Source organism: Pelophylax lessonae (genome assembly GCF_965119305.1).
Source record: "Pelophylax lessonae genome assembly, chromosome: 2".
NCBI lineage: Eukaryota > Metazoa > Chordata > Amphibia > Anura > Ranidae > Pelophylax > Pelophylax lessonae.
The window spans coordinates 320,506,398-320,534,346 of record NC_138769.1 but is presented as its reverse complement, the minus strand read 5'-3'; the positions used below and the strand labels follow the sequence as shown (position 1 = coordinate 320,534,346).

At 43.8% G+C, this 27,949-nt stretch overlaps 1 protein-coding gene across 1 annotated transcript; it reads left to right on the top strand.

The window, feature by feature from the left end:
• On the top strand, positions 1-26,087 carry TENT5B (terminal nucleotidyltransferase 5B). The gene is made up of 2 exons (XM_082247805.1): positions 1-212; positions 24,667-26,087. Exons 1-2 carry the CDS (start codon positions 21-23, stop codon positions 25,693-25,695), a joined length of 1,221 nt encoding a protein of 406 aa, XP_082103931.1. The 5' UTR covers positions 1-20; the 3' UTR covers positions 25,696-26,087.
• The last annotated feature ends 1,862 nt before the right edge of the window (positions 26,088-27,949 follow it).

Sequence of the window (27,949 nt, the reverse complement as noted above, 5' to 3'; positions counted from 1 at the left end):
TCTACCGGGCCAGCCAGTGAATGTCAGGACAGCGCCGTGCACCCGCCATGTCCAGCCAGCCGGCGGCCGACACCCCGCTCCCGTCTCCGAGATTCAGCGTCCTTTCATGGCCGCAGGTCCGCCGCCTGGATGCCATCCTCGGGGAGACTGTGCCCATCCATGGAAGAGGGAACTTCCCCACCCTGTCCTGCCGGCCTCGTCACTTGGTGCAGGTAAGCAGCGTGCTGAGCTCCAATGTGACCGGAGAGAGAGGGAGGGGGTGGGGCGGATGCCGGCCGGCCTGTCACACACACGTGCTTGTGTAAAGGTCGTCTCTGCTACCGGCATGTCTTCTGAGCCTATGGCCTGTACTATGGTGACTTAGAATCCTATGGACTGTCCCATGGTGACTTAGGAGCATATGGGCAGGTGCCAGAACTACTTCTTACAGCTTTTCTGGCCTCATGTGAGGGTGGACCAATGAGAAATTCTGCCTCAGAAGAACATTGCCTAATCAATGTGCAGTGTGGCCATGTGCTCACCACAGCAGGCTGTCTGGGGACTTTTTATTTAATTTTTATTTGCCTAAAAACACACACTTACTTTAGTATAATATCCCATGGTTGCCACTGCACAAAAGTCGGGAATAAAAAATGGGCCCAGGTGAACAGCAGAGACTGCAGTGCATATAAACCAATGGCACTTTTCCACTGCAAGTACCGGCTCAGCTCTATTTGGCCCAGTTTGCTTTTCCACTCCTGGTACCGCATGGTATGGTGTTGGAATGGTTTGCTTTCCACTAAAGTTAGGTGGGTGGGATAATAATGATTCTCTGACCATCAGTGGCTAGTAGTGACTGCATGCAAAGGATTGTGGGATGTGGAACCACAATCGAGGTGGTACTGTTAAGGCACTTTTCCACTGCGAGTACGCGCTTGGCCCGGTTTGCTTTTCCACTGCTGGTACTGCATGGTATGGTGTTGGTATGGTTTGGTTTTACACTAAAGTAGTACTAAAGTTAAGTGGGTGGGATAACAACGGTTCTCTGACCAATCAGTGGATAGTAGTGACTGCATGCAAAGGATTGTGGGATATGGTACCGGTATGGTACCTCTTGGAACCACAATCGAGGTGGTACTGTTTTTGAGAGCTGTACCCTTCGGTTCCATGCAGTGGAAAAGCGCCACCAAACCATTCCTACACCGTACCAGCAGTGGAAAAGCGCCACCGTAACGTTCCTACACCGTACCATGCGGTACCAGCAGTGGAAAAGCACAGAAGCGAGCCGAACCGTTCGGTTCCATGCAGTGGAAAAGCGCCACAAGTGTCACTCACGGGTCTTGAAAGGTTAACTCACAATGACGGTCTTAATCAACGTTTTGACAAGGCACAAGCTAGTCTTCCTCGAAGACCAGCTTGTCAAAATGTTGATTAAGACAGTCATTGTGTTAACCTTTCAAGACCCGTGAGGGACACTTGGTTATATGCACTGCAGTCTCTGCTGTTCACCTGGGCCCATTTTTTATATCCCTGGTTTGACCCTTTCAAGATGCGTGAGAACTTTTCAAGACCTGTGAGTGCCGCTCTTTTTTGAGCGATAGGTAGGTTGTGTAACCATAAAATGTCCAACAAATGGCAGCTTCCACAATGGGATTAGAAGCAAAATCCAGCAGAAGCTACAGTGTATAAAAGGGAAGAGGGGCGCCTCTAAGTGTACCAACATGGTTAAATTTCATGAAGGTTCAACATTTAGTAACTCGCATGGTTTATGTAACCACTTGCTGTCTGCTCACTCAAGCTCTACTGCGGCAAAGTGGTTGGTTATTGTCTGGCGACGTAAACCTATGTCGCCAGACACTACCCTTTCTCGGCGGCGCGTGCGCCGCCGGAGGCTCGCTCACGCTGTGTTCTTCCCCGATTGTCGGGGAATCAAGTGTGGAGATCCGCCCGCTTGTGTAAACGGTCTCCTAAGTGACAGGCAGGGTCAGATTGCAGGGTTCAGCATAGCTGAACCTGCGATCTGACCCTGTGTCACACAGTCACCTCCCCACACACGTTAGTAAGCCCCAGGCATACATTAACCCCTCCCCCTCCAATAAAATTAACTCCTTCCCTGCCAGTGTCATTTTTACAGTAACTGCATATATATATATATATCTCACTGGTACCCCCAAAAATGTCAGTCAAGGGTCCGATCTGTCCGCCGCAATGTTGCAGTCCCGCAAAAAAAAATCGCGGATCGCCGCCATTACTCATTAAAAAAAAAAACACCAAAAATGACAAATCTTTCCCTTAGTTAACGCAATAACTTTTGCGCAAACCAATCAAAATACGCTTATTGTGATTTTTGTTTTTTTTTTTTTCTTACCAAACATGGGTAGCAGAAAACAAATTGGCCATAAATGTAAAAATTTGATTTTTACACTTTTTTTTGGGGGGGGGGGGAATTTCATATAAAAAAAATGTGAAAAATATTGTTCCAAAATTCAGGCTCTTTTTTTGTTTATAGCGCAAAAAGTAAAAATCGCACAGGTGATCAAATACCACCAAAAGAAAGCTCTGTTTGTGGGGGAAAAAGGATGTAAATTTCGTTTGGGTATGGCGTCGCACGACCACGCAATTGTCAGTTAAAGTCGCACAGTGTTGAATCGCTAAAAGTGGCCCAGACGTAAAACAGCAAAATCCTCTAGTGGTAAAGTGGTTAAGAGGCACATCTAATATTGCAGGCATCTGGGGTAAGCTGTCCAGAGACCATTTTCTGCACCGCAGGCTCTGTCTTAGTTGTGACCAGGAAGACTACCCTGCAGTAGAGCAATCTGAAAGTGAGGCTTGAAGCACTCGTGGAATGAATGACATCGATGGCAGGTCGGGGGTCAGTCTATGTGGGCAGCTTTACGCCCGATGCCTGCATACTTAGTTGATTAAAACTGGCACATCTATGTGAGTTGCTAAATATTGTACCTTCATTAAATGTAACCATATTGCTACACTTAGACTCCCTTTCTTTTATACTTATTGTGATATGATGCTGTGTGTATATCAAGACATCGTTTGTTAATCAAATCAAAATTTATTTTAAAAATTGTTTTGTCTTGCAAAAACTCTCTCTCAAACGAAGTTACTCAATCCAAGGTTTTACTGTATTGAGATTGCATTTCCAAATTTTTTGTTTTGTGTTGCATAGAGGTACATCGAGGGAAGATCCCCCCCCCCCCCCCCCTTCTGGCATTACCCCAGTCTCACTGCTCTTGTGGGTGCATGCAGTGTGGCGATCTCGGGCACACGGCGCAACCCGTGATCTTGGTAAGGAGCAGATGCGGCTCGTTACTCATGTGATCTGTCTAATCACAGCTGATCTCATGTAAAAAACCAAAGTGCTGGTAATTGGTTCTCCTCGCCTCAATGTGAGAGCCAATCAGCAGCATCTCCTCACAGGAGACCTGTACCGGTTATCAATGCAGTGATGCCAGTCAGTGCTGTCCATCTGTGCCGCCTCATCCATGAAGGAAAACATTTGCTTTAGAAAATACCACTAAGATCACTTTGTGTGAAAACAAATGATCCAAAATTTTTTGGGTAGTGTTGTATGACCATGCAATTGTTCAAAGTCTGACAGCGCTGAAAGCTAAAAATTGACCTGGGCCTTCGCATTAACTGGCAGGAACACCTGGGATTTTACACAAAGGGAACAGGGTGTTTTTCATACAAGTACTGTACATGCTACACAGGACAGGTGTCCCACCAAATGCAGAAAGGTAAAAAAAAGCCTGCCTAACTATACAACCACTTTAAACTGCTCCTACCTCCATTCTAAGTCCTATACGAACCAGCCTTTATGGCAGTGGTCTTCAGACTTTGGCCCACAGGCGAGATGTGGCTAGTTTCTTGTGGCAATGCCAATCAATCTGGTTAGGTGAGCCGCCCTAAAATGAGCCTTAATGTTTGGCAAGCCCACCACAAGTCTTAGGAAGATATAGGAGCTGGAGTTTGAGGCGGGGCCGACGGTGGGACCAAACAAATTCCCGTAAAACGGAGCGTCCAATAGACGGCAGAAGCCAGCAGGGAGTCACCCTGGAAGGGCTTGCAGCAGGTAGAGGATTCGGGGTAGAGTGGTCATTTTCAGGGCACTACATCTGCCAAAGCAAGTGAGGGTGAGAGTGCCAATTCGGCTTTAATTTGAACAAGGAGAGGAGTAAAATTGGCCTCATAGAGAGCTTACAGGGTCAGGTGTGATGTTGACACCAAGGTACCTGATAGAGCCCGTGGCCCAGCTAAAAGATCCAACGAGACGCAAGCCCTCCAACTACCAGGACGGCAATGGGCAGGACATAGGATTTGGTGAAGTTGATAAGAAAGAAAAGGTCTCTGTAGCGACAAATGGCCTGGATCAAGGCTGGGAGTGACATGTGGGGGTTGGTGAGAGATCAGGCCGTCGGCAAAAGCTGCAACCTTATGGGTCCCAGAGGGTTTGCGATATCCCGCGATTTCCGATTCTTTTCTGACCATACAGAGATCTAGTAGAGGTTTTAAAGCCTTTAGCCAGATGGCTTCAATTGGCTATTAGCCAGGCCTATGCTTCAAGTGGGAAGAAGGTCCCAGTAGCTATCAGGGCACATTCCACTAGAGCTATGGCAACTTGGGCAGAAAGAGCAGGTGCTACCCTGGAGCAGATCTGTCAGGCTGCAACCTGGTCCAGATTTTTGCAACTTTTACCAAGCTACGGCTGGACCTGTTGTCTGCTAAAGATGAAGCTTTTGGGCACAAGTCCTTCAAAGTGGTGGTCCCACCCTAGGGGTTAGTACTCGCTTATCCTCTCAAAGGTGGCTGTCCTGAGTCACTATAGGGGATAAAATGGTTACTCTTACCGGTTATGCATTTTCCAGTATTCTTTCAGGACAGCACTGTTATCCACCCGAAGAAGGTCTGGACATAAGACGATCAGAAGATGGAGGTTGGTATGTCTGTCTTTCCAGCTGGCCGGTGGTACTTTTGGAGAACTGAAGGGTGTTGGCTAACAGGGGGGCTTAAACCTGTATGTATGGGGTGGTGTTTCCTGAGAAGGGAGGAGCCAGGGTCTCTGGTGGCTGTCCTAAAAGGCTACTGGAAAAGATGTTACCGGTAGGAGTAACTTTTTTTTTTTTGGGCGGGGCCACTGACTGGGTTCCTAATGGTAACCACAGTGGACTATGCCTGCATGTGTTGGTATGGCCACATATTGTATCCACCAGAGGCACAAGTAAGGGCACTAAAATGCAGCAGAACAGTTTGGAGATGGGGATCGAGCAATGTTGGCATAGAAAAAGGGAGTTCACAAGAATCTTTGCAGCTTGCTAGAAGTCAACCCTGATACAGATTTAAAATGACTTATGACAAAGTTTAAGGATTTATTGGCTTTACATCAGTATACACCCTTTTTAAAGTAAGTTTTCAATATCAAGTGACCACAAGAATAATCCCCAACATTTTCACAAGGGAGTTGAATATTTTTTTTTTTTTTTTTTTAGCTCGTTACATAAAGTAAAGCAAATAAAATAACAAGACTTATAAAATCTTCAGTTTTAATCAAATTAGTTGATGCAAAAATGGAATATATCCCACAACAGAAACCACTATATATCCATGTTCACCCGTCTTCTTCTGGGTCTGCGGACTCCGGCAGTATTACTGGCCAGAGCCACGTAGCGTCACTCCCGTGCATGCACGCTGGAGCCGCCAGAGACGGCACAGGGCTATGAAGAAACGGCACGGACGGCTGTTTCTTCAGAGCGCATGGGCTGATGACATCGGCTGCATGCACTGTAAATGTCTCCTAAAAAGTTTAGAAGATATTTATAGCACCTAATAGGTAAGCCTTAATGTAGGCTTACCTATAGGTAAAAGTCTAAAATGTGTTTACAACCACTTTAACCACAAATCTTGGTTTCCCTCAATGGCCTTAATTAATGGGAGTATTGTAGTAGTGTCCCATAGAAAATGTTGATTCTGAAAGTGAAGGTTTTCTGACACCAGTCAGGGTGTACTTGCTTATGCTGAGCACTAGGTTTCACACTGAGAAGTAGTAGTGATGGAAGGCTAAACTTTTGACAGTGACTGGTCACTGATTTTCTGTGTGGCCTATAATTACAGTAAAGCTGCATACACACTCAATCAGAATATTGTGCAAAAATATTGCTTTTGAAGCAATTGTACGATCTGATTGGAGAATTGTGCATGAAAGCTGTGTACAAAGGGATGAACCTAATTTATTTGTACAGTTTGTCAGAAAATGCAATACAAATACATTGCATCCCTTCTAAATTCTGTTTTACAAGAATTTTTGTTCTTTAGTAACCTATTCTGTTTCGATATGGAGACTATGCATGCAAAAGGACAATGGTTCGTCTGATCTCATCATGTGTACTAAGTTAAGGCTTTAACTAAATTTAAGTCCTCTATAAACTCAGTCTGCAAAGCCTATTGGTAAAGCTAACCTAGGCAGGAAAAAACCCAACCGTCAAGAGCACCTCTAGTTTTCTGGCCTCTAAGCCTAGGAGTCCATACTGCAGTGCCCATGTTCTAGTGATAGATGCTGCCAATTGGCTTTGGGGGGGCGACGGCAGCAATGAGTCAGGAGTGTTCCCTACAGGGTCATGAAGTCTTCTTGGTGTGTATTTAAAAGGATAGGACATAACTTGGGGAATCTTTGGGCAAACTACCAGAAGAGGCTGAGCTGGGTATTGGGATAACAGTGGATTTTGTGAGTTTCAAAAGTGTTGGTGTTTTTTTTTTTTTTTTTGGGCTTTAATGTCAGGTAAATTTTGCTATTTTTTTAAAGGATCTGTCAACACCACTTTAGTATTTGCTAAGGCTACGTTCACATGTGGGCGTAGCGGATCACGGGCAGAATCACCGATTCTGCCCTCTATCTGGAATCATTGCAATTCGCGGGACGCCTGGGCGATGCCTGTGATTTGCAATGGCACCCCAAACGCTGTGCGATGTTGCCGTGATTTCCGCCTGCCTAATCGCGGTAGCATTGCGCAAACGTGGGACGCATGACGCACAAAAGAAGCTCCTGTACCTTTTTGGGCGTCGTGCGTCCCACGATTCTGTTTGCGCTATGTTACTACGATTCGGCAGGCGGAAATCGCGGCAACATCGCACAGCTTTAGGGTGCCATTGCAAATCACGGGCATCGCACAGGCGTCCTGCGATTTGCAATGGTTCCGCATCACGGGCAGAATCGTGGTGATTCTGCCCGTGATCCGCTATGCCCACATGTGAAAGTAGCCTAAGTGTTCTAGAGTTAAAGGATCTCAGCTAAATCTTTTGGCTGCAGCAGTTTAAATGCAGGCATCTAGATGTGTCTACATATACCCATTTCACACACCCCCAGATTCTCAGGTGCTCAGTAGGCACATAGCAGCCTGCCATGTTGGCGATGGGCCCACTTCAACTTGACATTATGAAGACAGCCTTACCAGCCTATAGGGATGCATTGAAAGTGATGTCTGGCTCTGTGACAGTGCAGGGAAGTGTTGAAACTTGTATATTGGCACACCCTAATATTCACTGTTCCCACCATCAAGCGGTTTTTAGAACTGTATTGCAGCTGGGTACTGCAGAGACATTCAGTAAAGCTTTTTCAGACACAAATATGCAAGGTAAAAGCTGGGTAACCAGACATGTATCTTCACACAACTGTAGCGTGACCCAACCCCCCCCCCAAGAAACTTGGGGGGGGTTACTTGGTTTACTCGTCTTCACACAACTGTAGCGTGCGCCCCCCCAAGAAACTTGGAAGGGTTACTTGGTTTATCTGTCTTCACACAGTAGTGCATTGAGCCATTATGGTGCACTATCTGTAATGACTGAATAGTTAATGCTCTGCTTCCCACTATACAGGCCAACCTGAAAATGTGTTTTTTTTTTTTTTTTTTTGCACAAATCCAACAACTCCCTTCTAAAAACATGACGCTGCAGAGCTCATTAGTTGAGTTAATGTGCAGAGCTGGTCAGATAAAACAATTCGTTTGTAATTCTTCTTGCTGCCTTAGGCAGTAAGATCATTTGGGGACACTATCTTAACTGCAAAATTTAAATTAAGCTCTTAGCATTTACTTTCTGCACTTCAACCTGAGTGCAGGATAAAGGTATTAATGTTTGACTTGTGCATAGTGTAAGGTTACTCAACATTGTCTAGATTGTAACAAATTAAAGCTCAATCCCTATGTGTAATTTTGCAGATTAGACTGCTGAGTTGCAGACTTATTTCTACATAGCCTATTTAGCCTTCCAACTGATCAATCCAATCAGTTAACCCCAAGAATGCATAAAAACTGACTACAAACTGCATTAACTTTGTGGGTTATTCAGAGGACTAGTAAAGATTAGATTGTGCTATGCTGAACCAAGATAAATGGCTTTGGCTTCATGCCAAATTTACTAAATGTAAGTAGTCCCAGCTTGACATCATACAAACGCTTATTACTGATATTTGCACTTCTAGAAGGTTCTGAAGAACTTGTTTCCATTGACATTACACTTTTTTTTTTTTTTTTTTTTTTTTTTTTTTATGCTTATATAGGTGAAGACTGGAAAGTAGCATTTTTAAAGCTATACTCCAGGATTTTTGTTTTACATCACATTTTTCATACTCACCTGGAGGCCTGTTGGGGTTGCAAAAATCACTGTGGCAGCTTGTAATGCAGCCAGTGCTGATTTTTTTTTTTTTTTTTTTTTTTTTTTCTGGGTGCTGCTCGGTGTTTACTATGGCTTCTCTCAAAGGAATGCCCATAAATTAATCTTAAGAATGGGGTGCAGCAAGCAAAAGTGCTGTTAATGCAGAATTTGACAGGCTTTAATGAGCAGTGTCTGGACATCGTAACAAGTTGTTTATTTTTAGGGTCATCATGTTCTTGCGCAATTTTAACTTGGCGCATATGACCCTAAAGGTTAGTACTGGCTTGGCACTGCATCAAAACCATATTTCAGCCTTTCATAGATTTTGATTGGCTGGTGGCAGAGCTGGATGCAACACCTGTGCCTCTTGTGCTAGAAAATGCTGGGGATTTGTCACATCTGGGCTAACTCCCAGTCAGTGTGCATGAGGCCTTCAACGTTTTGAATAGTCTAAAGTTTACAACTAATGCTGGCATGCAGTTTCTTTCCAAAGTCTTGCCTTCCGGGTGTGTACACGGGAGCTACTCATTTTCTGCTGGGTAACAACCCCAGCACCCTGGTGTTATGAAACTTCATACATAGTCTGGCCATCAATTTGTCTTAGATGAAAAAAAATGACCGTCATGTTGGTGTATGGGGGTAAGGATTGGTTGTAGCTAACACTCTTGAAAGGGTATTTTTGCAGGAGGCAATGGGAGGAACTGAAATGTCTGGATTAGGAGGGCTTCAGAGCTAGACTTCGAGATGTGGTTGTGTATGGTTATCTTTGAGAAGGGGGAAATATGAGAATAAATTTGTCCCCAGGAGTTGAAGGAGAAGCTGCTACACTTTTTTTTTTTTTTTTTTTTTTTCTCAGTGACAACTAGGATGTCGACTCTTCTGGTTGCAGAACTCAAATGTGAATTTTTACAGTACATATGTCCTGCCAGCTATTCACAATAACCAACATTTGCTGCAACAAAAACCCAAAAGTTTTTAATTGAATTCCTGAAAGTTGACTGCAGGGATGGCATGCGAAGCTAGGATTCCAGAGATGAGTAGTAATATAATTGTATAGGAATATAAAGTACAACCTGGTGACTAATGTCGATCTCAACACCCACACAGCTATCAGCAAGTGGCGACCAAATTCTTGCACTGCAAGTTTTGGTCATCATACTTAGGCAGATGGCTACATTCATGTAGGAATGAGTTTCTTCAATAAAATCTAGACTTTTGACACATGTAACATAAGTCACATGTCTGTCAAAGGTTTTCATTAACTTGGAGGTAAGTCCACTTTTTAATTTGTGCTGATTACCTGTAGGTACAATGAATCTCCTAAACTTTTACATGGGATGCAGCTGGTGACATCATTGGTGCATGCTCTCTGAAGGGACGGCATACCTTCAGAGCTCCATGCCCAGGGCTCCTGTCTGCATGCATGGAAGTGACGTCAAGGCCCTGGCCTTTCATAGCCAGAGCCTGCAAACCCAGAAGGAAGACAAGAAGATGGAAGCGATGGAGAGCTGTGACAGCGCTGCTCTAGAGGGCTTCCTTGTACAAGTCTGTCATAATGTGCTAATATTTAGTGTGTATTAGTACATTGTCATACAAAAGTTTTTAAGTCATAAAGTACTGTGGGGGATATGCAATTTATCTGAAGACGAGTCTAGCTGAACTTAAACCGTATTGGAACCAAACATGTAATACTGCAGTTAACCAATCCTTTGTGAGGCATTTGTTTTTATAGGTTTTTACCTGGTGATCTGGTCAGCAACACACCACCTGTATTTATGCCCCCACTCTGGATGAAGGAGCACAGGGCACCTTTGGACAGCAGCATGGTCAGTCTTGGTGAGGAGTGTTGGATGAACTAGCAGATTTGGGTGCACTGACATCATACCAGCATCATACTTCTACTCCCTTCCTCTCTGGTCATGTTGGTGGCACATGGGAAGAAGAGTAGCAGAGGAGAGCTGGGGGCAGGATCATCATGGAACATGGAGACCTGTACAACGCTACATTACCATGTCCTGGGGGCCTTCATACTGAACTGATTTCAACTTGGCATCTTTATTTGATGTTACCACATTAAGTAAAGATGCCAACGCAATGGGGGGGGGGGAAATACCCATTTCATAAAAAACGTAGCATCTTTTTAACTGTAAGATAGCAATATGGCTTCAATGTTAAAATATGCAGGGCTTTTATCTCTAAAACTCAGTTCTATGCAATGTGGCAACTTGGAAGTGTTCAAAACTCCTCCCAAAATGTCATTTCTCCCTTTGTGTGATTGGCTCATGGTCAAACTTTAGGCATCCTCTGCAACAATTTCATCTAAGAAGAAAGTAAACTTACACACACCACCTGCTATCCCTGTTACACTCCTTTTGTGGGGGTTTCACCATACAGGTGCATCTCAACAAATTAGAATCAGTTCATTTTATTTCAGGAATTCAATTCAAAAAGGGAAACTCATTATATAAAAATGCACTGATATATTTCAAGCATACAGCTAGTGAAACCCCAAAATTTAGTACCTCAAGAAAATTAGAATTGCATACGACCAATAAATACAGGCATATGTTGGCTTACTGGAATATATCCATGTACTCAATATTTGGTCGGGGCTCCTTTGCCTTCAAGCCACGCCACATTGATGCAGTAATTCGTGCAAATCAGCCTGTGGCACTGCAGAGGTGCTATGGAAGCCCAGGTTGCTTTAATAGTGCCCTTAAACTTGTCTGCATTGTTGGGTCTAGTGTCTCCTTCCTCTCGACAATACCCCAGATTCTGAGGGTTTACTGGACAATCAGTGATACTATGATCACAAAACCAGGTATTGGTACTTTTGGCTGTGTGGGCAGGTGCAAAGTCCTGCTGAAAAAAATGAAATCCGCTACATAAAGCTTTTCAGCAGAGGGAAGGATGGCTAAACTAGAATTTCCTAGTAAAGGGCTGGGCTGACTTTGAACTTGATAAAACACAGCAGATGACATGGCTCCCCAAATCATCACTGACTGGAAACTTCAAACTGCACCCAATGTAACTAGGATTCTGTGCCTCTCCACTCTTCTTCCACATCTAGGACCTTTTGATTTTCCAAATGAAAAATGTACTTTTCATCCAAAATGGGTCTTTGGACCACTGAGCAACAGTTGTTTTTTTCCCCCTCAGTCCAGGTAAGACACTTCTAAAAGTGTTTTGGTTCAGGAGTGGCTTGACACAAGGAATGCAGTAGCCCATGTCTTGGATATGTCTGTGTGGTGGCTGACTGAGATTAGCTGCAGTCCACTCCTTGTGAATCTCCCCCAAATTCTCAAATGGCCTTTGCTTCACAATCCTCTCAAGGCTGCGGCTATCCCTGTTGCTTGTGCACCTTTCTACCACTCTTTCCTTCCGCTCAACTTTCCATTTAATATGCTTGGACACAGGACTCTGTAAACGGCTAGCTTCTTGGGCAATGACCTTTTGTGGCTTACCCTCCTTGTGCAGGGTGTCGGTGACTTGTCTTCTGGACAATTGTCAAGTCTTCAGTCTTCCCTATGACTGTGTAACCTACTGAACCAGACTGAGAACATTTTAAGGGCTCAGGAAACCTTTGTTTTTGAATTAATTTGCTGACTAGGGCAACACCATGAGTCTACAATAGTGAACTTTTTCACATTCTAATTTTCTGAGATACTGCTTTTTGGGTTTTCACTTGCTGTAAACCATAATCCAAATTAAAGAAATGCTTGAAATGTATCACTGTTTACTTTGAATTTAATTACTAACCTTTTTTTGATATTCAAACCTTTTCTTGCACCTGCTCTTCAGCCTGATGCAACAATCCTGGGTTTTTTGAAAACCCTCCTCCTTGCCTAGGGATGCTGAGACAAATCTGAACTGTTCTGAATGGCAGCGCCAGTAAGTGATTGCACTGACCCAATCAGAATCACTGATCCATCTTGGTGTCCTAGGGGAAAGTATAACAGTGCAGTTTTTCAAGGATCTTGGCATCAGGCTGTGTGGAAAGTGAAACTGATCACCCATGAAAAATGAGTGCAGTGGGGCTCAGGGAGGGTGCTTGCCCCCTTCTCTCCCCCCGATTCAATGCTTCACTTCCTTCTGATGCCACAAGTGGAAGCAGTGCATCTGAATTGGCACAACCTCTGTGACCCTTGAACTGTACCCAGACACCACTTTTGGGTACACCTGCAATGTTCAAGAACCAAATTCCTGCATGGGTAGTTATCTTGGTTTTTAGTGGAACAAGTGTAGTCAGCTGCCAGTGATATACAGGTCCATCTCTATGGAATCCAGTCACTGAAGACTCCTTTGGGTGGGGTGGCATGCTTACTGACAAGTGAAGCCTGAACTTGTGTACAGTGAACATGGTCACCCTGTATCTGACAATTGTGGTTAAATGGTGATATTTAAATTGTATTCACTAGTGTAAACATTTTCCGAATTGGCACTAACTCAACCACTTCATTTAATCTGGGGTGGATTACCAGGTGTGGCATCAGAGCCCTTAAAGGGCTCTTATCCCACCTTTGCACCACAAGGATTTGCGACAAGATGGTCTAAACACAGGTTGCTGCATTCTTCCTCTGGACATGCTTACCCTATAATTGTGAACCCTACTTCGTGAGTACTTGACAAGGGAATACCCTCACATGTAACAGACCAGGGGGAAGGGAGCCATTGCAAAACCGCAAGTGAACACTTGCACTGAAGGCCTGCACAACATTGGTGCAAGGGGCTTATTGTCACTCAGAAGAGTAGGAGCCAGCACTGTAAAATCTGCATCTGATGCTAGCTCTTTCAGGCACACAATAAGCAGCATATTTGACATATATGCAGAGTTTTCTGCATCTATTAATTATTTGGACCCATTGCTTTAATATGGCCATCTTTGTCCAGGGCTCAAACACAATACTTCTCAAACACAATACTTCTCTTGGTTCTCTGCCAGTCAGATCCTGATAAGCCTGCCCTAGAAGAGGCAGGCACAGGAGGCCATGACGAGGACAGAGGCAGTATTGTGGAAGGCTGCAAAGAGTTTTTAGTGAAGAGTTTCTTGTAATGTGCTTGGTAATGTAAAGTTCTTCCCCCCCAAAGCCCTCTTCCCTATAAAGGGGTGCACTCGCTCCTAAAAATTAGATGTTGGTTACAGTTTGTCTCTGGGCCAGATTTGTGGGTTCAGTTGGCTTTAAAAAGGGGTTCAAAATTCCACCCCCTCACTCTTTCATCCAATCAAACTGCCCAAGGACAGTGAAAGATTTTGCAATATGCCCTGAAGTTTCTTGTCCCAAGGAATAGTTGTGCCAGTGCTTTTACAAGACATGTTCAAAGGATTCTTTTTAAACTGGTTCATAACCAAAGCCTAATGAATGATTGGCCCTGACTTAATCCCCAACAAACTTTTTAAATGCTGAAAAAATGTACTTGTATCCATAAGATCAGTAATGACCTCCTCCTGAGATGCGGGGAATACATGACATCCCTATACATCCAAGATGTTTATCTGCATGTTCCACTATTCTACCTCAGTGCTTTCTGTGCTACTTTGGTGGCAGACAATCCCTTTCAGCCTGTCACACCACCCTTTGACCTATCCTCCTGTGCCCGCAGTGTAATGTCCTAGCACCAGCTTTCAGCAAACATACACAACCATTTGGATGCTTCAGACCTTTTGTATACGTAGAGCTCACACTTCTGAATTGATCAGGCCTCCTACAGTGAGGTTCCCCATGGCATTCTAGGCTTCATGGTAGCCTCAAAGTGCTATACTATTTGTCCAATTTAATTCATGAGATCTCCAACAAAGCATCCTGTTGTCCTGCAACAATTTTTCTCCTTCTCTTAACCTACCCATGCTTCTGTCCTGGCAAGAATGGACTCCTTGATTTTGGTGGATTTCAAGCCTTAACAGGGACACTTAACACAATGCAGTGTTAACAGATCCACTGAAGTGTGAAATCCCCCATGGTCAGGGAGCATGTTTACCTTCTGGAAACTATGCTTCCCATCAACATCCTGGAGCTCAAGGCAGATGGTTGGGCAACTTCGGACTTGCCTTCTATTGGAATGTGGTTGCGCAATGCTCTGGCTTTACCACCAAGAACCCCACATGCTGCGCAATAGTCACACGACGAATCGTGGCAAAATCGCACTGCGTTTGGGGTGCCTTTGCAAGTCACGGGAATCGCACAGGCGTCCTGCGACTTGCAATGGTTTGGGATTGCAGGCAGGATCGCAGCAATTCTGCCTGCGATCTGAAATGCCTATATGTAAATGGAGCCTAAGGCAAAAGCCACTTCCAGGAAGATTGACTATTGCACTTGGAAATCCTTTTTGCCTGGTGTGAGCACAAATGCTTCAATCCCAGAGATTACTCAATGTCACAAACTTTGGCCTTTCTACAATCAGATCTTGACCAGAACTTGGCCTTAATGTGTTTCTAAATCCAGGACCCTGCATTCACTAAAGCTGGTCTCCCGCAGAATATGGAAAAACAATTTTAGGTTATTTAGCAGCTTACAGTGGGTACGGAAAGTATTCAGACCCCCTTAAATTTTTCACTCTTTGTTATATTGCAGCCATTTGCTAAAATCATTTAAGTTCATTCTTCTTCCTCATGAATGTACACACAGCACCCCATACTGACAGAAAAACACAGAATTGTTGACATTGTTGCAGATTTTTAAAAAAAGAAAAACTGAAATATCACATGGTCCTAAGTATTCAGACCCTTTGCTGTGACACTCATATATTTAACTCAGGTGCTTTCCATTTCTTCTGATCATCCTTGAGATGGTTCTACACCTTCATTTGAGTCCAGCTGTGTTTGATTATACTGATTGGACTTGATTAGGAAAGCCACACACCTGTCTATATAAGACCTTCCAGATCACAATGCATGTCAGAGCAAATGAGAATCATGAGGTCAAAGGAACTGCCTGAAGAGCTCAGACAGAATTGTGGCAAGGCACAGATCTGGCCAAGGTTACAAAAAGATTTCTGCTGCACTTAAGGTTCCTAAGAGCACAGTGGCCTCCATAATCCTCAAATGGAAGACGTTTGGGACGACCAGAACCCTTCCTAGAGCTGGCCGTCCGGCCAAACAGCTATCGGGGGAGAAGAGCCTTGGTGAGAGAGGTAAAGAAGAACCCAAAGATCACTGTGGCTGAGCTCCAGAGATGCAGTCAGGAGATGGGAGAAAGTTGTAGAGTCAACCATCACTGCAGCCCTCCACCAGTCGGGGCTTTATGGCAGAGTGGCCCGACGGAAGCCTCTCCTCAGTGTAAGACACATGAAAGCCCGCATGGAGTTTGCTAAAAAACACCTGAAGGACTCCAAGATGGTGAGAAATAAGATTCTCTGGTCTGATGAGACCAAAAAAGAACTTTTTGGCCTTAATTCTAAGCGGTATGTGTGGAGAAAACCAGGCACTGCTCATCACCTGTCCAATACAGTCCCAACAGTGAAGCATGGTGGTGGCAGCATCATGCTGTGGGGGTGTTTTTCAGCTGCAGGGACAGGACGACTGGTTGCAATCGAGGGAAAGATGAATGCGGCCAAGTACAGGGATATCCTGGACAAAAACCTTCTCCAGAGTGCTCTGGGCCGAAGGTTTACCTTCCAACAAGACAATGACCCTAAGCACACAGCTAAAATAATGGGAGTGGCTTCACAACAACTCCGTGACTGTTCTTGAATGGCCCAGCCAGAGCCCTGACTTAAACCCAATTGAGCATCTCTGGAGAGACCTAAAAATGGCTGTCCACCAACGTTTACCATCCAACCTGACAGAACTGGAGAGGATCCCCAAATCCAGGTGTGAAAGACTTGTTGCATCTTTCCCAAAAAGGCTCCTGGCTGTATTAGATCAAAAGGGGGCTTCTACTAAATACTGAGCAAAGGGTCTGAATACTTAGGACCATGTGATATTTCAGTTTTTCTTTTTTAATAAATCTGCAACAATGTCAACAATTCTGTGTTTTTCTGTCAGTATGGGGTGCTATGTGTACATTCATGAGGAAGAATGAACTTAAATGATTTTAGCAAATGGCTGCAATATAACAAAGAGTGAAAAATTTAAGGGGGGTCTGAATACTTTCGTACCCACTGTATATTTACTATCTGCTGTATAGAAGTCTAGGGACTTCCATCAGTGTCTAAAGCTTGTAAGAGTTTACATTTTACTGAGGCTGCATGACCCCTGACCCTCTGTCTGGACAGTGCTCAGTGTGCTGATCACATGCACCCTCCCACCCCTAGCAATACACACAACGGAGCATGTACAGCAGTACTATCCTCTTGCAATGCCGCCTTACTGCAATCACCCTGTGCTTCTTGGGATCTCGACTTGTGTGTGGTGTCTTCCCTCCCCCTTCTCTGCACCTGAATTGAACTGCATGCAATCTGTTTTACATAGTCTAGTCTGGTTGAAAAAAGACACAAGTCAACTATACAATCCTATACCCAAAGTTGATCCAGAGGAAGGTGAGAAAACCCCAGCAAAGCATGATCCAATTTGCTATAGCAGGAGATAAAAAAAAAAAAAAAAAAAAACCTTTATCTAGAGGCAATCGGATATTCCCTGGATCAACTTTACCAAAAATTAGTACCCACTTATATTAAGTACACCCAGGAAAGAATCCAGACTTTTTTAAAGAAATTTTAGTGAGCTAGCCAGAACCGCCTCTGGAGGGAGTCTATTCCACATTTTTCACAGCTCTTATTGTGAAGAAACCTTTCCGTATTTGGAGATTAAATCTGTTTTCCTCTAGACTTGGAGTGCCCCCTTGTCATCTGTGTTGACCTTAAAGTGAATAACTCCACCAAGTTCACTATATGGACCCTGTATGTATTTATACATGTTGATCATGTCCCCCTTAACCTCCTTGGCGGTATGACTCTTTTGGATTTTAGGTGCTGAAAGCGGTACCATTATTTTTCATGTATTAAGAATGAGCAGCCCAAACCAACTATTTGCATATGGTGTTTTTTTTTTTTTTTTTCTGTGCGTTCTTCTTTATAACATCTCGGGTATGATGAAGTTTGAAACACAGAATCATAAATTATAATATAGTTAAAGTATATATGTATGTATTGCAGGAAAGGGCACTGGGGGGGGGCAAACTAATGTGAATTTATTTTTCATTGTATCAAATGTGTTTTACTTTTGAATTTGCCGCCAGTTCCACCCCTCTGCAAACATCACGTCGCCGGAGACAAAGCCGGGGCACACAGAGCATCGGGAGGAAGATCCGCTGCCACACACCGCCGGGATACATCGCTGGATCCCGGGGACAAGGTAAGTAACCCCTCTACCAGGATCCAGTGATCTTCCTAGCAGGACCCCGAGTGTGGCTTGGGAATACCGCTAGGGAAGTTAATCTCCTTAAGAGTGTAAATTCAGTTCATAATCGTTTCTCATAGCTGAGCTCCTCCATGCCTCTTTTCAGTTTGGTTGCCCTTCTCTGCACTTTCTCCAGTTCCCCAATATCCTTTTAAAGAACTGGTGCCCAAAACTGAACTGCATATTCCAGATGTCTTAATAATTTGTACAGGGGCAGAATGGATCTCCCTCTCCCTTTTGGCAACCATTTTATCTACAGAGGTCTAGTGCTAGAATTACTGGCCAGGATCAAATGTTCACAGCGATGTCCCAGACAATTGCTGTTTGCTGCCTTCCCCCAAATCCCTACTTTGCACTTGAAAGCAGTTGTCCTGCTGCTTGTAATAGCAACCAAGTGGCTAGTTGGCCGCTGTGGTTGCTATTACAAGAAAGCTGACACTCATCCTGGTACAACCACTGGTTTATCTAACATTGACACCCACAGCAGATAGATTGGACACTAAGATAGAAAAGCGATGCAGGGAAATGCAGCGATCTTTCCCTCCCCACAAAGAGTTTGTCTTCACCCAAGACCATCCTTTCTTCCCAAGGTGGTATCATCTTCCATCTCAGATCTAGTCCTATCGTAAGGCCATGAAGAGATTTAGAGCAGTGCATATGCCTGGCCAAAGCCATTGGTCTGCCTCAAACCTATGGCTTTGCTCACTGCTCTGTTTGTCCAGTCCTCAGAACCTCAAAGTACAACCTGCTTCCAAGTCCACAATTGCAGGATGGATAAATCTTGATTGCTAGAACTTGCACTGAGGATAAATCTTCTCCTGTGCTTTTACATGCCCATTCCACCAGATCTGTGGAAGTCTACAGTTTGGTGTATCATAAGCTTGCCAGTGTTCAATCACCTGAAGGAAGAGCCTATAACCAGTGTCTAGGAATACTATACCTACCCTGTACCATACTGCAAGTGGCACTTTACAGACAGACCAATTTCTTTTTTGGTAAGGCTCTCCAAGGGTTAATTCAAGTATGCAGACACTAACTGGTGCACTTACTGTTCTTGATAACGAACCAGACCCTCCCATTCAGCATCAGTCTGCACAGGGCATGGTCAAATGGCTTTCTCAGGTAGGAATTTGTGCATTGGGACCTTTTTTACACTGCTTTAGCTAAATCGCAGTAAAAACAAGTTTTTACTATTTTGCTGTTTCATATGCTTTTTTTTTTTTTTTTTTTTTTTTTTTTGGGTTTCTTGCACCGGTGAAAAATGGACATGACCGCACCTGTAACATTGGTGTGCAGTCCCATAGGATTTAAGGGAAACCTTTTTTCTTGCAAGGTAAAAACCCATTGGTGTGAAAGGGCCCTTGTATTTAAAAATCCTTGTACATTGATCAGCCAGAGGGAATTTGGGGTATTTTCTAAGTTAACTTTCAAGTGGAAAGTAGATTTTGCAAAAAGCCCTGGTACTCAATCTCTTTTTTTGTTTTTTTTTTTTTTTTTTTGTTCACATCTTGGAGTTTTTAATAAAGTTCATTCAATAATATAATGCTTACAAAATGCAATGTCTTAAATCTTGTGTGCATTCTGATGTGAAAATCCTTTATTTCTGTGGCCTTAAACACAGCAGGTTATTGGAAATGGGCAGCAGCATAGAGCTGGTCTAGATGGCAAATAAAAAAAGCTTTGAGACTTTAAACTAAGGTGTCAATGAGCTTATTGGCCTCTAAAGTGTAAAGCTATTAACAGGTTCTTACTATGCCACATAGATAATTACAGTCCTGAGAGTATTATACAGCTGCTCCTGACAGGTCTACAAGTAAGGGGTGTGGTGCAGTTTTCCACCCAAACAATATACTTTATTATGCTGCTTATCAGTCCACTGTTTTGGCTTCTCACACTGCCACAAGGTTTATACACCTATTTTGGCAGATTAGCTTCCTAAAACTTCAAAGCTACACTGGTATGCTTACTGTCACTAGTACTTAAGAACTTCTTTAGGCATTAGCCTTAGGCTTCTTTCACACGGTCCGCCTCCGCAGGCGGATGACAGCTCCGTCTCCGCTTGCAGAGCGGAGAGGGAGGTGTCTCAGCACCCGCTGCCCTCTATGGGGGATCGGAGGAGAGCGGACCGCTTGTCCGCTCTCATCAGATCCGCTCCACTCCGATTACTGAACGGATGGAAAAATAGGGTTTCCATCCGTCCAGATTTCAGCACAGGATCGGATGCGGATGGCAGCGGGTGTCAGCGGAGGTGAACTCCGCTGACACCCGCTGCCCCATAGAGCTGCATGGAGGATCCGATCAGATCCGCCTAAAAAACTGACAGGTGGATCTGATCGGACCGCCCGTGTGAAAGAGCCCTTACTGGGGTTTTTAACCTTTTTTAGGTGTCCCTACTGGAGAGGGACACCTGTCTTGTTTATATTGCTTCCTGTGAAGAGGTTTGGGAGATCTACATGCTAGTTAACAGCTGATGGGTATTGAGGTTGCTGTGCTAAGCTGTAGAGCCCCAATTTGGCTCAGTGCTGCATCCTGGGTCCCTAGATGTGGATTTCTGTACAAATGCTAGTTGGCTAGTAGAATATTTACTGTTTAGCTGGCTTTAATGGTTTCAGTATTTGCTTTAACATGTAAAACAGACTTTTTGCAATCTGTTTATCACCCCAGTGAGCTTACGGATGACTTGCTCTTATCTCTCCTTGCGCCCTCACTTTTGCCCCCCCCCCTTCCTGCCCCAGCCATTTTACAGCTTTCAGTGCTATTGCACTTCACTATTAAATGGTCATACAAAATTTAATTTTTTAATTTGGGTAGTTTTTTCTTCTGGTGGTATTGATCACCACTGGGTTTACTTTTTGCTAAACCAATGACAAATTGGGAAAGCTTCTTCATATATGGAGGGGGGGGGGAACACTAAACCCAAATTTCCCTACGTTTTATGTTTTCAGACAATACGATGTACCTGAGATGCAAAGGGATTTCTCCTCTCTGTTCAGGTCTTCTTCTTTTTGGAAGATGCTAATTCTGTACTCTCTGAAGAATAACCCCTCTGCATGTCTGTCTTCCATCTAATCAAGGCAGTTCTGACATATTGCCAGATCACTTACTATCCTGGCTTCTCGGGGTCAGTTGACTTTTGGATATTGAAATTCCTAAAGTGTAAAAATTGGGGTCTGTGGATTTATTATACAGGTCATTAACTAGACTCTGTCCCTGTATACTTGGAAGTGGTTGTAAAGGCAGGTTCTCCACCCCACCCGTAATGCAGAAGATAATCCTGTGTGCAGCAGCCCCTTCTAATACTTACCTGAGATCCATCTAGATCCTCATTGTCTCCAGCTGCTGTCTTTCAGTCAGCCAATGAGGAGAGAGGACCAGGCCATGGCTTCATGTCTGAATGGACACCAGGAGCTGCAACTTGGTTTGGGTGCCCCATAGCAAGCTGCTTGCTGTGGGGGCAATCAACAGGAGGGAGGGGTCCAAGAAGAGTATCTGGGCTGCTCTGCAAAACAACTTCAGAGCAGGTAAGTATAACATAACTCTGTTTCTTTTTTGTCCCGGTTCATACTGCCATGACTTCGCCTGACAAGTCGCGCTCCATTTTGTGCAATGGAACTGTTCTTATTAGAGCGACTCAAGTCGCTCCAACTTAGAAAAAGGTTCCTGCACTACTTGGGGGCGACTTCGGAGCAGCTTGCATTGATTTATATTAGAGAAGTCGTTTGCAGGCCGTGATGAGGTCGCGCTGCACGGGGCGACTTTGAGTCGCCCCAGTGTGAACCGGCTCTTGCTGTGCTATGTATGCACAAAGTATTTGTAATATTTAGCTGCAAAATGGTTAAGCTTTTTGGATTTTCTACCTGCAAATTTTATTCTGATCGTATGATGCAGTTTAGCAGCATAGAAAGTTAAATAACATGGGAGTGTCTGCATTAAAATACACACACCTGTCTGATCAAAGCTTGGAAGCCTGACAGACGCTGAGGGGAGAATTGTCTCCAGAGAACGTGTTTGAGCGTGGAGAACTGCTGAATGTGCAGATCTTGCATGTGTTCGGGTTTTTATTTTCTCTCTCCCTGATACTTGGGATGTACATCCTGAAGTGTTTGCTAGTGAGACTTTATTACACATCCAGTTGGTATGCCTTATCTGTCAAGTGCAGGACCATCCAGTTGTGAATTTTATTTAGCACTCAGTGGACTTCTACTGTTCTCTAATGTCACAACTGAGACAGCCATTGTATTAGAGGTGTAGCATCACCAGTTGACTCTTCCCTTCCTAGACTAGGCCCCCTGATAACACCAATGTAATCAGGAGTAGTAGGTGGGTTATGGCTGTGATAGAATCCTGTGAGTCTGGAAAGTGTTTGCCTGTGCACTGAATACATGCAGAAATGCTAGAGCCTCCAATATACTGAAGTAACTTATTTTAGTTTATAGTGCCTAAATGTGAAACCCCCTTTTGTGTAATGCCTGGCTCATTATTTTGGGGATTTTTCTCACTTTAAATTATACCTTCAAATTTCACTGTAGTGTGGGATGTGACGCCATCCAGTGTGCTGTGTAAAAATGCAAACAGATTAAGGCACAGTGGTGTTCAATTTGACCTGGGGGGGGGGGGGGGGGGAGAGAATAGTCACTACACTTTGCATGGACCCGAATGCTCCACATCAGACCAAATATATGGGGGTGCTCAAATGCATTGCGTAAAACAGCCCATTATTTTCAGCCGACTTAGGCTCTGTTTACATTGGTGCGCTGCGGGAGCCCTGTGAATCCACTGTGGGTTCCCACATCGTTCCCGACTTGCAGGCATTTCACACTGCCATATGTGAAGACCGTGCTTGTGCTGTCTAACCTGCCCCTCTGGAAACTGTAAAAAAAACTGGCTGATCCTCCCCAAAAGCAAGGCAATGGGCTTAGGGTTCAAACCCTTTAATGTGAAGTGATTGTGAAACCTTGATTTGCTTAGGGGTATACTTGCCTGCTCTACTCAATGTTTTTTACTGAGCAGCCCAAATCTGCTTTTGTGGTCCCCTGCCAGAGCTTCTTGCAAACAGCCACGTATGATGGAAGGAATGCAGTTGGTGAGTCACAAAGGATGGCCCTGTGTTGTAGACCTATCACAGTAAAGGATTTGTGCTGATGGCTAGGAATGTGGTGTCGTCCTGCATGTTTTATACACCAGCCCTTTTTACTGTCAACATGTCTGGAATCCTGCCAACTTCTGTTGTAGAAGAGAAAAACTAGTGATACTGGTCCTTGCATATGCAAACCTTCAACTTGGGTGCATTTCTCCACAGTATGAAGTAGCTGCTAAATTTACTTCAAGCCTGTCATATATCTGTCGGTCCTATAATAGTGTTTGACTTTTTTTTTTTTTTTTTGTTACAATAACAAAGCTGTTAGTGCCGGTTTACACTGTTCTGACGTGTCAGGCGACCGGTCCATGCTGTGCAATGGAACCATTCTAATAGGAGCGACTCAAGTCGCTCTGACTTAGAAAAAGGTTCCTGCATCTTTTTTCTGCAAAGTCGGAACGACTTGCATTGACTTCCATATGTGAAGTCGTTGCAAGCCGCGCTGCACGGGCGACTTCATTAGTCGCCCAAAGTCGGGGTGACGTCGGGTCGGAATAGTGTGAACCGACACTTATACTTGCCACCTCTGTGCAGTGTTTTACACAGAAGCCCAGATCCTCTTCTCAGGTCCCTCTGGTTGGAACTCCTGCCCCTCCCTCCTGAGTGACCCCACAGCAAGTAGCTTTCTATGAGGGCACCCCATCCAAGCCGCAGCTCTATGCAGACATAGAGCTGCCATTCAGCCCCGCTCCACTTTGCTGTTGCTGATTGGCTAACTGAGTTTGACAGCAGCCAATAGCACCACTGCTTTGTCCCAGATGACTGAGGCGCTTGGATAGAGGGCTCAGGTAAGTAGGAGGGGGGCTGCTGCACACAGGCTTTTTATATTGATGCATAGAATGTATTAGAGGACAAACCTGACTTTAATGTAGTATTGGCATCAAAGGGGTTGTAACCCCTAAAATTTAGTATTATAATCCACTATGCAAAGCCAGCTTACCATTTGTCAAGATTTCAAATGCTAGATTTACTACTATAATTCTGTACTTGTACAGTAAAATTCTGTGGAACTATTGCTAACAATTGTACGAAGCATAATCCAAACTGGCTGATGGTAATTTAGAAATGCACTCCAAACATTATGCAGAGGACACCACAGGCTACACATGATGCTTTGAATCTTAAGGCTCGGTTTCCACTAGTGCGACTTGACACATGTCAAGTCGCACAGCAAGTCAAAACCCATTGTTTTCAATGGGGCACATTTCCACTGCCTCGGCTTCAGTTGCCGCGACCTCAAAAGTAAATCATGTACTACTTTTGAGCGCGACTTCCCTCTATATATGAGGGACAAGTCTAACTGAAGCCGCGGTTTACTTTTGCTACGAAGTCGTGCTAGAAGTAGCACGACTTCATAGCCGCACTAGTGGAAACCGAGGCTAAGAGTTAAAATCCTACTCCAATGTAAACATATTTGCTTTGGAAACAGTGGTATCAACTCAACTTTGAGTCTGCTACAGTGGAGGGGTGGGGAAATGGTCATATAGCTTGTTCAATTTATGGGAAACTGCATCTTGCTAATATTCATAACTTGTGTTTTTTTTTTTTCTTGCAGGTGGTGCGAAGTCGCCTACAGCAAAAGGGTATTGTCGTTCACAATGTGCGACTAAATGGTTCTGCTGCAAGTCATGTGCTACACGAAGACAGTGGCCTTGGATATAAGGATTTGGACCTTATATTTATGGTTGACTTGAAAGGGCCTGATGCATTTCAGGTGGTTAAGCATGCAGTGCTCGATTGCCTCTTGGACTTCCTGCCACCTGGCGTTAACAAGGAAAAGATCACACCAATGACTTTAAAGGAAGCTTATGTACAGAAGCTGGTTAAGGTTTGTACTGAAAGTGATCGATGGAGTCTTATATCCTTGTCGAATAACAATGGGAAAAACATGGAATTAAAGTTTGTGGACACTCTAAGACGTCAGTTTGAGTTTAGTGTTGACTCGTTCCAGATCATACTAGATTCAATGCTTCTTTTTAACCAGTGTTCAGACACACTGATGACTCAAAGCTTCCACCCCACTGTGACTGGCGAGAGCATGTATGGAAACTTTGAGGAAGCCATGGACCACTTGCGTAACAAGATCATTGCTACACGTAACCCAGAAGAAATCAGGGGAGGCGGACTTCTTAAATACTGCAACTTGCTGGTTCGTGGATTTAAACCAAAATCAGAAGTGGACATGAAAACAATGCAGCGGTACATGTGCTCTCGATATTTCATAGATTTCCCAGATATAAGAGAACAGTTAAGAAAGCTAAAGTGTTATCTGCAGGACCACTTTGTGGGCATGGAAGACAAGCGTTATGATTGCCTGATGACCCTTCACCATGTGGTGAATGAAAGCACAGTATGTTTAATGGGACATGAGAGGCGCCAGACATTGACACTAATTTCCTCTTTAGCACTTCAGGTACTATCTGAGCAGAACACTGTCCCAGCTATCCCAAATTTCACCTGCTACTACCAGCCAGCACCATTCATGAGTGATGGGAACTACAACAGCTACTATTTCACTCCTCTACAGCCTCTTGTGTCCTGCAGTCACTCCTCATACCAGACTTGGCTCCCATGCTGTAACTGACATGCAGACTGAGCAGTGACTGGGGTATATGCTTTGCCTGCTGGTCTCCTACACTTAACAGGGAAACCTACATTTTGTGTTCTAATTAAAGTGATGGCTTTTTTCCTCCTGTTAGCTGGAGATCATAAAAGCGTTCATTTTTGGCATATACGCTTTCCATCAAACAGGACTTGCTTGAAGGACTACCATTAGTATTCAATTTTTTTTTTTTTTTCCTCCCCCCCCCCCCCCCCCCCCCCCTACAACTTCTATGTACTGCTGCAGGCTTTAGAAATGTAAATACTGGGTGTTTGGACCAAAGAATAGGAGTTAGAACTCAAGTGCCTGATTGGTTTAACTCCTAGCTTCCAGAGATCCTTTCTGCCTACTTTCAGTGTTCATATTGCTTAACACTTTTGAACATCTACCAGCTCAGTCATTACATCACTGACTTGTAGGGTAAAGTAGCTGTTGGTGACCCACACTTGTCAGTTTGTAGTGTTAAGTGCCATCTCTCTTTATACACTTGGCATTCCAGTCTCGTATTGGATAGTCTCTATTTCATTTTAAAAAAAGACTTCAATATTCTGTTTGGTGCTAAGGGGCCACTCCAGTTTCCGTCACTGCTTTGTTTCATTAAATGTAGATCATGTCCATTCAAATCCTCTCTAAAAGTCTTCTATAATGGCCACACAAGTGTGTTGTGTGGTTTCACCCGCCCCTTGTAAGCCAAGATTTCTTACCTTCCCTCCCTAAATGTATTAATCTAGAAATATTGGAGGCGTTTTTCTTTTTTCTCAAATGTAATAGTTGAAACCTGATGCACAGATCTATAGCTTAAGCTTTTAGAACACCTATTTTTAAGGTTCACATACTGAAACTTATTGGCTTACAATGAATAGGAAACAAAGGTAATTAAGTTGAACTGTTATAACACCGGTCTCGCAACTGATTTTATTTATCAGATATACAGTAATATCTTGGTTTGCGAGCATAATTTGTTCCAGAAGCATGCTTGAAGGCCAAAGGGCTCTGATAGCACATCGAATTTCCTCATAAATAATGGAAACTTGCATGGTTGTGGAACGAATCATCTATTCATATAAAAGATTACGGCAAAACAGTATAAAGTGTAAACCTTATCTTGTATAATCCTGTTTCCCAATGCCAGCTGTTCCTGTCACTGTTTTCCAAAAAAAAAAAAATGCTGGCTTTACCCAATTTTGAGCCCCACTCAGCCGGTAACCCGCTGTCTCTCTGCTCCTCCTGACTGACGTCAGCAGGGGAAATCTCTGCCTGCTGCAGCTGTCAGGTGGGGAGAGGAGGCAGTGGGTCACGTGACAGCCGAGCGGTGTTCTGAAATCTGGTAAAGCCAGCTTTATATATTAAAAAAAAAAAAAAACAGGAGCAGCTATCATTGGGAAACAGGATTATAGCAGTGTGGGTTCACAAACACGTTTAACATTGTGAATGTTGTCTTTTTTTTTTTTTTTTTTTTTTTTTTTTTTTCCTGTAAAAAGTTACTGTGCTATTGTAAACCTGATTTTGCACAAGTCCAGGGCTGTTGAGGTACTATGCAGATTATTTCTTTTCAGAAAAATGTACTTTATCATTCAGTCTTGCGGTTTCCCTCTGTGTGGTACATTGTTAGTCTTGGTTAATACACTTTAGTAGTTTTAATAGTGGATGTTTCTGGATGTCCATCCAAGAGGGTTTACATTGTTGTAGTTTATCTACACTTTTTAGTTAGGATTGCGTTTTTATTTTTGCTGCCTAGAGTTCTATTAGGCAAACTTTCCTTCTATAAAAATGGAAGGGTATTTGCTATGGTGGGAGAAGGACTACATGTGATAAGGTGACCATAGATGGTGCAGACCTGGTATCGAGACGCATGCCAACTTCCCAGCAAGAGAACATGGTACACATGTAGTCTGTTTGCTTTCTTTAGCTAGGTCATTCATGGATCAAACTTTTCTGGTTCAGCAGAAACGGCAGAATTTTGCTCAATGTATGAGGTAGTTCCTGTTCAAGAGAAATCAATCAACTTCTCATAAACCAGCTTGTAAATTCTTGCTGGATCAGTGCATGCAGCTAATAGGCTTCAGTACCAATCAGTGAATTCTAACAGTGAAGGACTCCTGTCAGAATACAATAATGCAGTAGCGTTGAATTTCCCCATTGCTGTTGGCCTTGGGATGCTAAACTCCCTTTCAGAAATCTCTGTAGAGGGTTTAAAGAAAGTTGGAAAATGCTATCCCTAATCGGGCACACTCTA

Coding starts and splice junctions, on each gene's coding strand:
- TENT5B (XM_082247805.1), top strand. CDS start 21: ATGTCAGGACAGCGCCGTGCACCCGCCATGTCCAGCCAGCCGGCGGCC. Junction 213..24,666: donor GGCCTCGTCACTTGGTGCAG/GTAAGCAGCGTG, acceptor TTTTTCTTGCAG/GTGGTGCGAAGTCGCCTACA.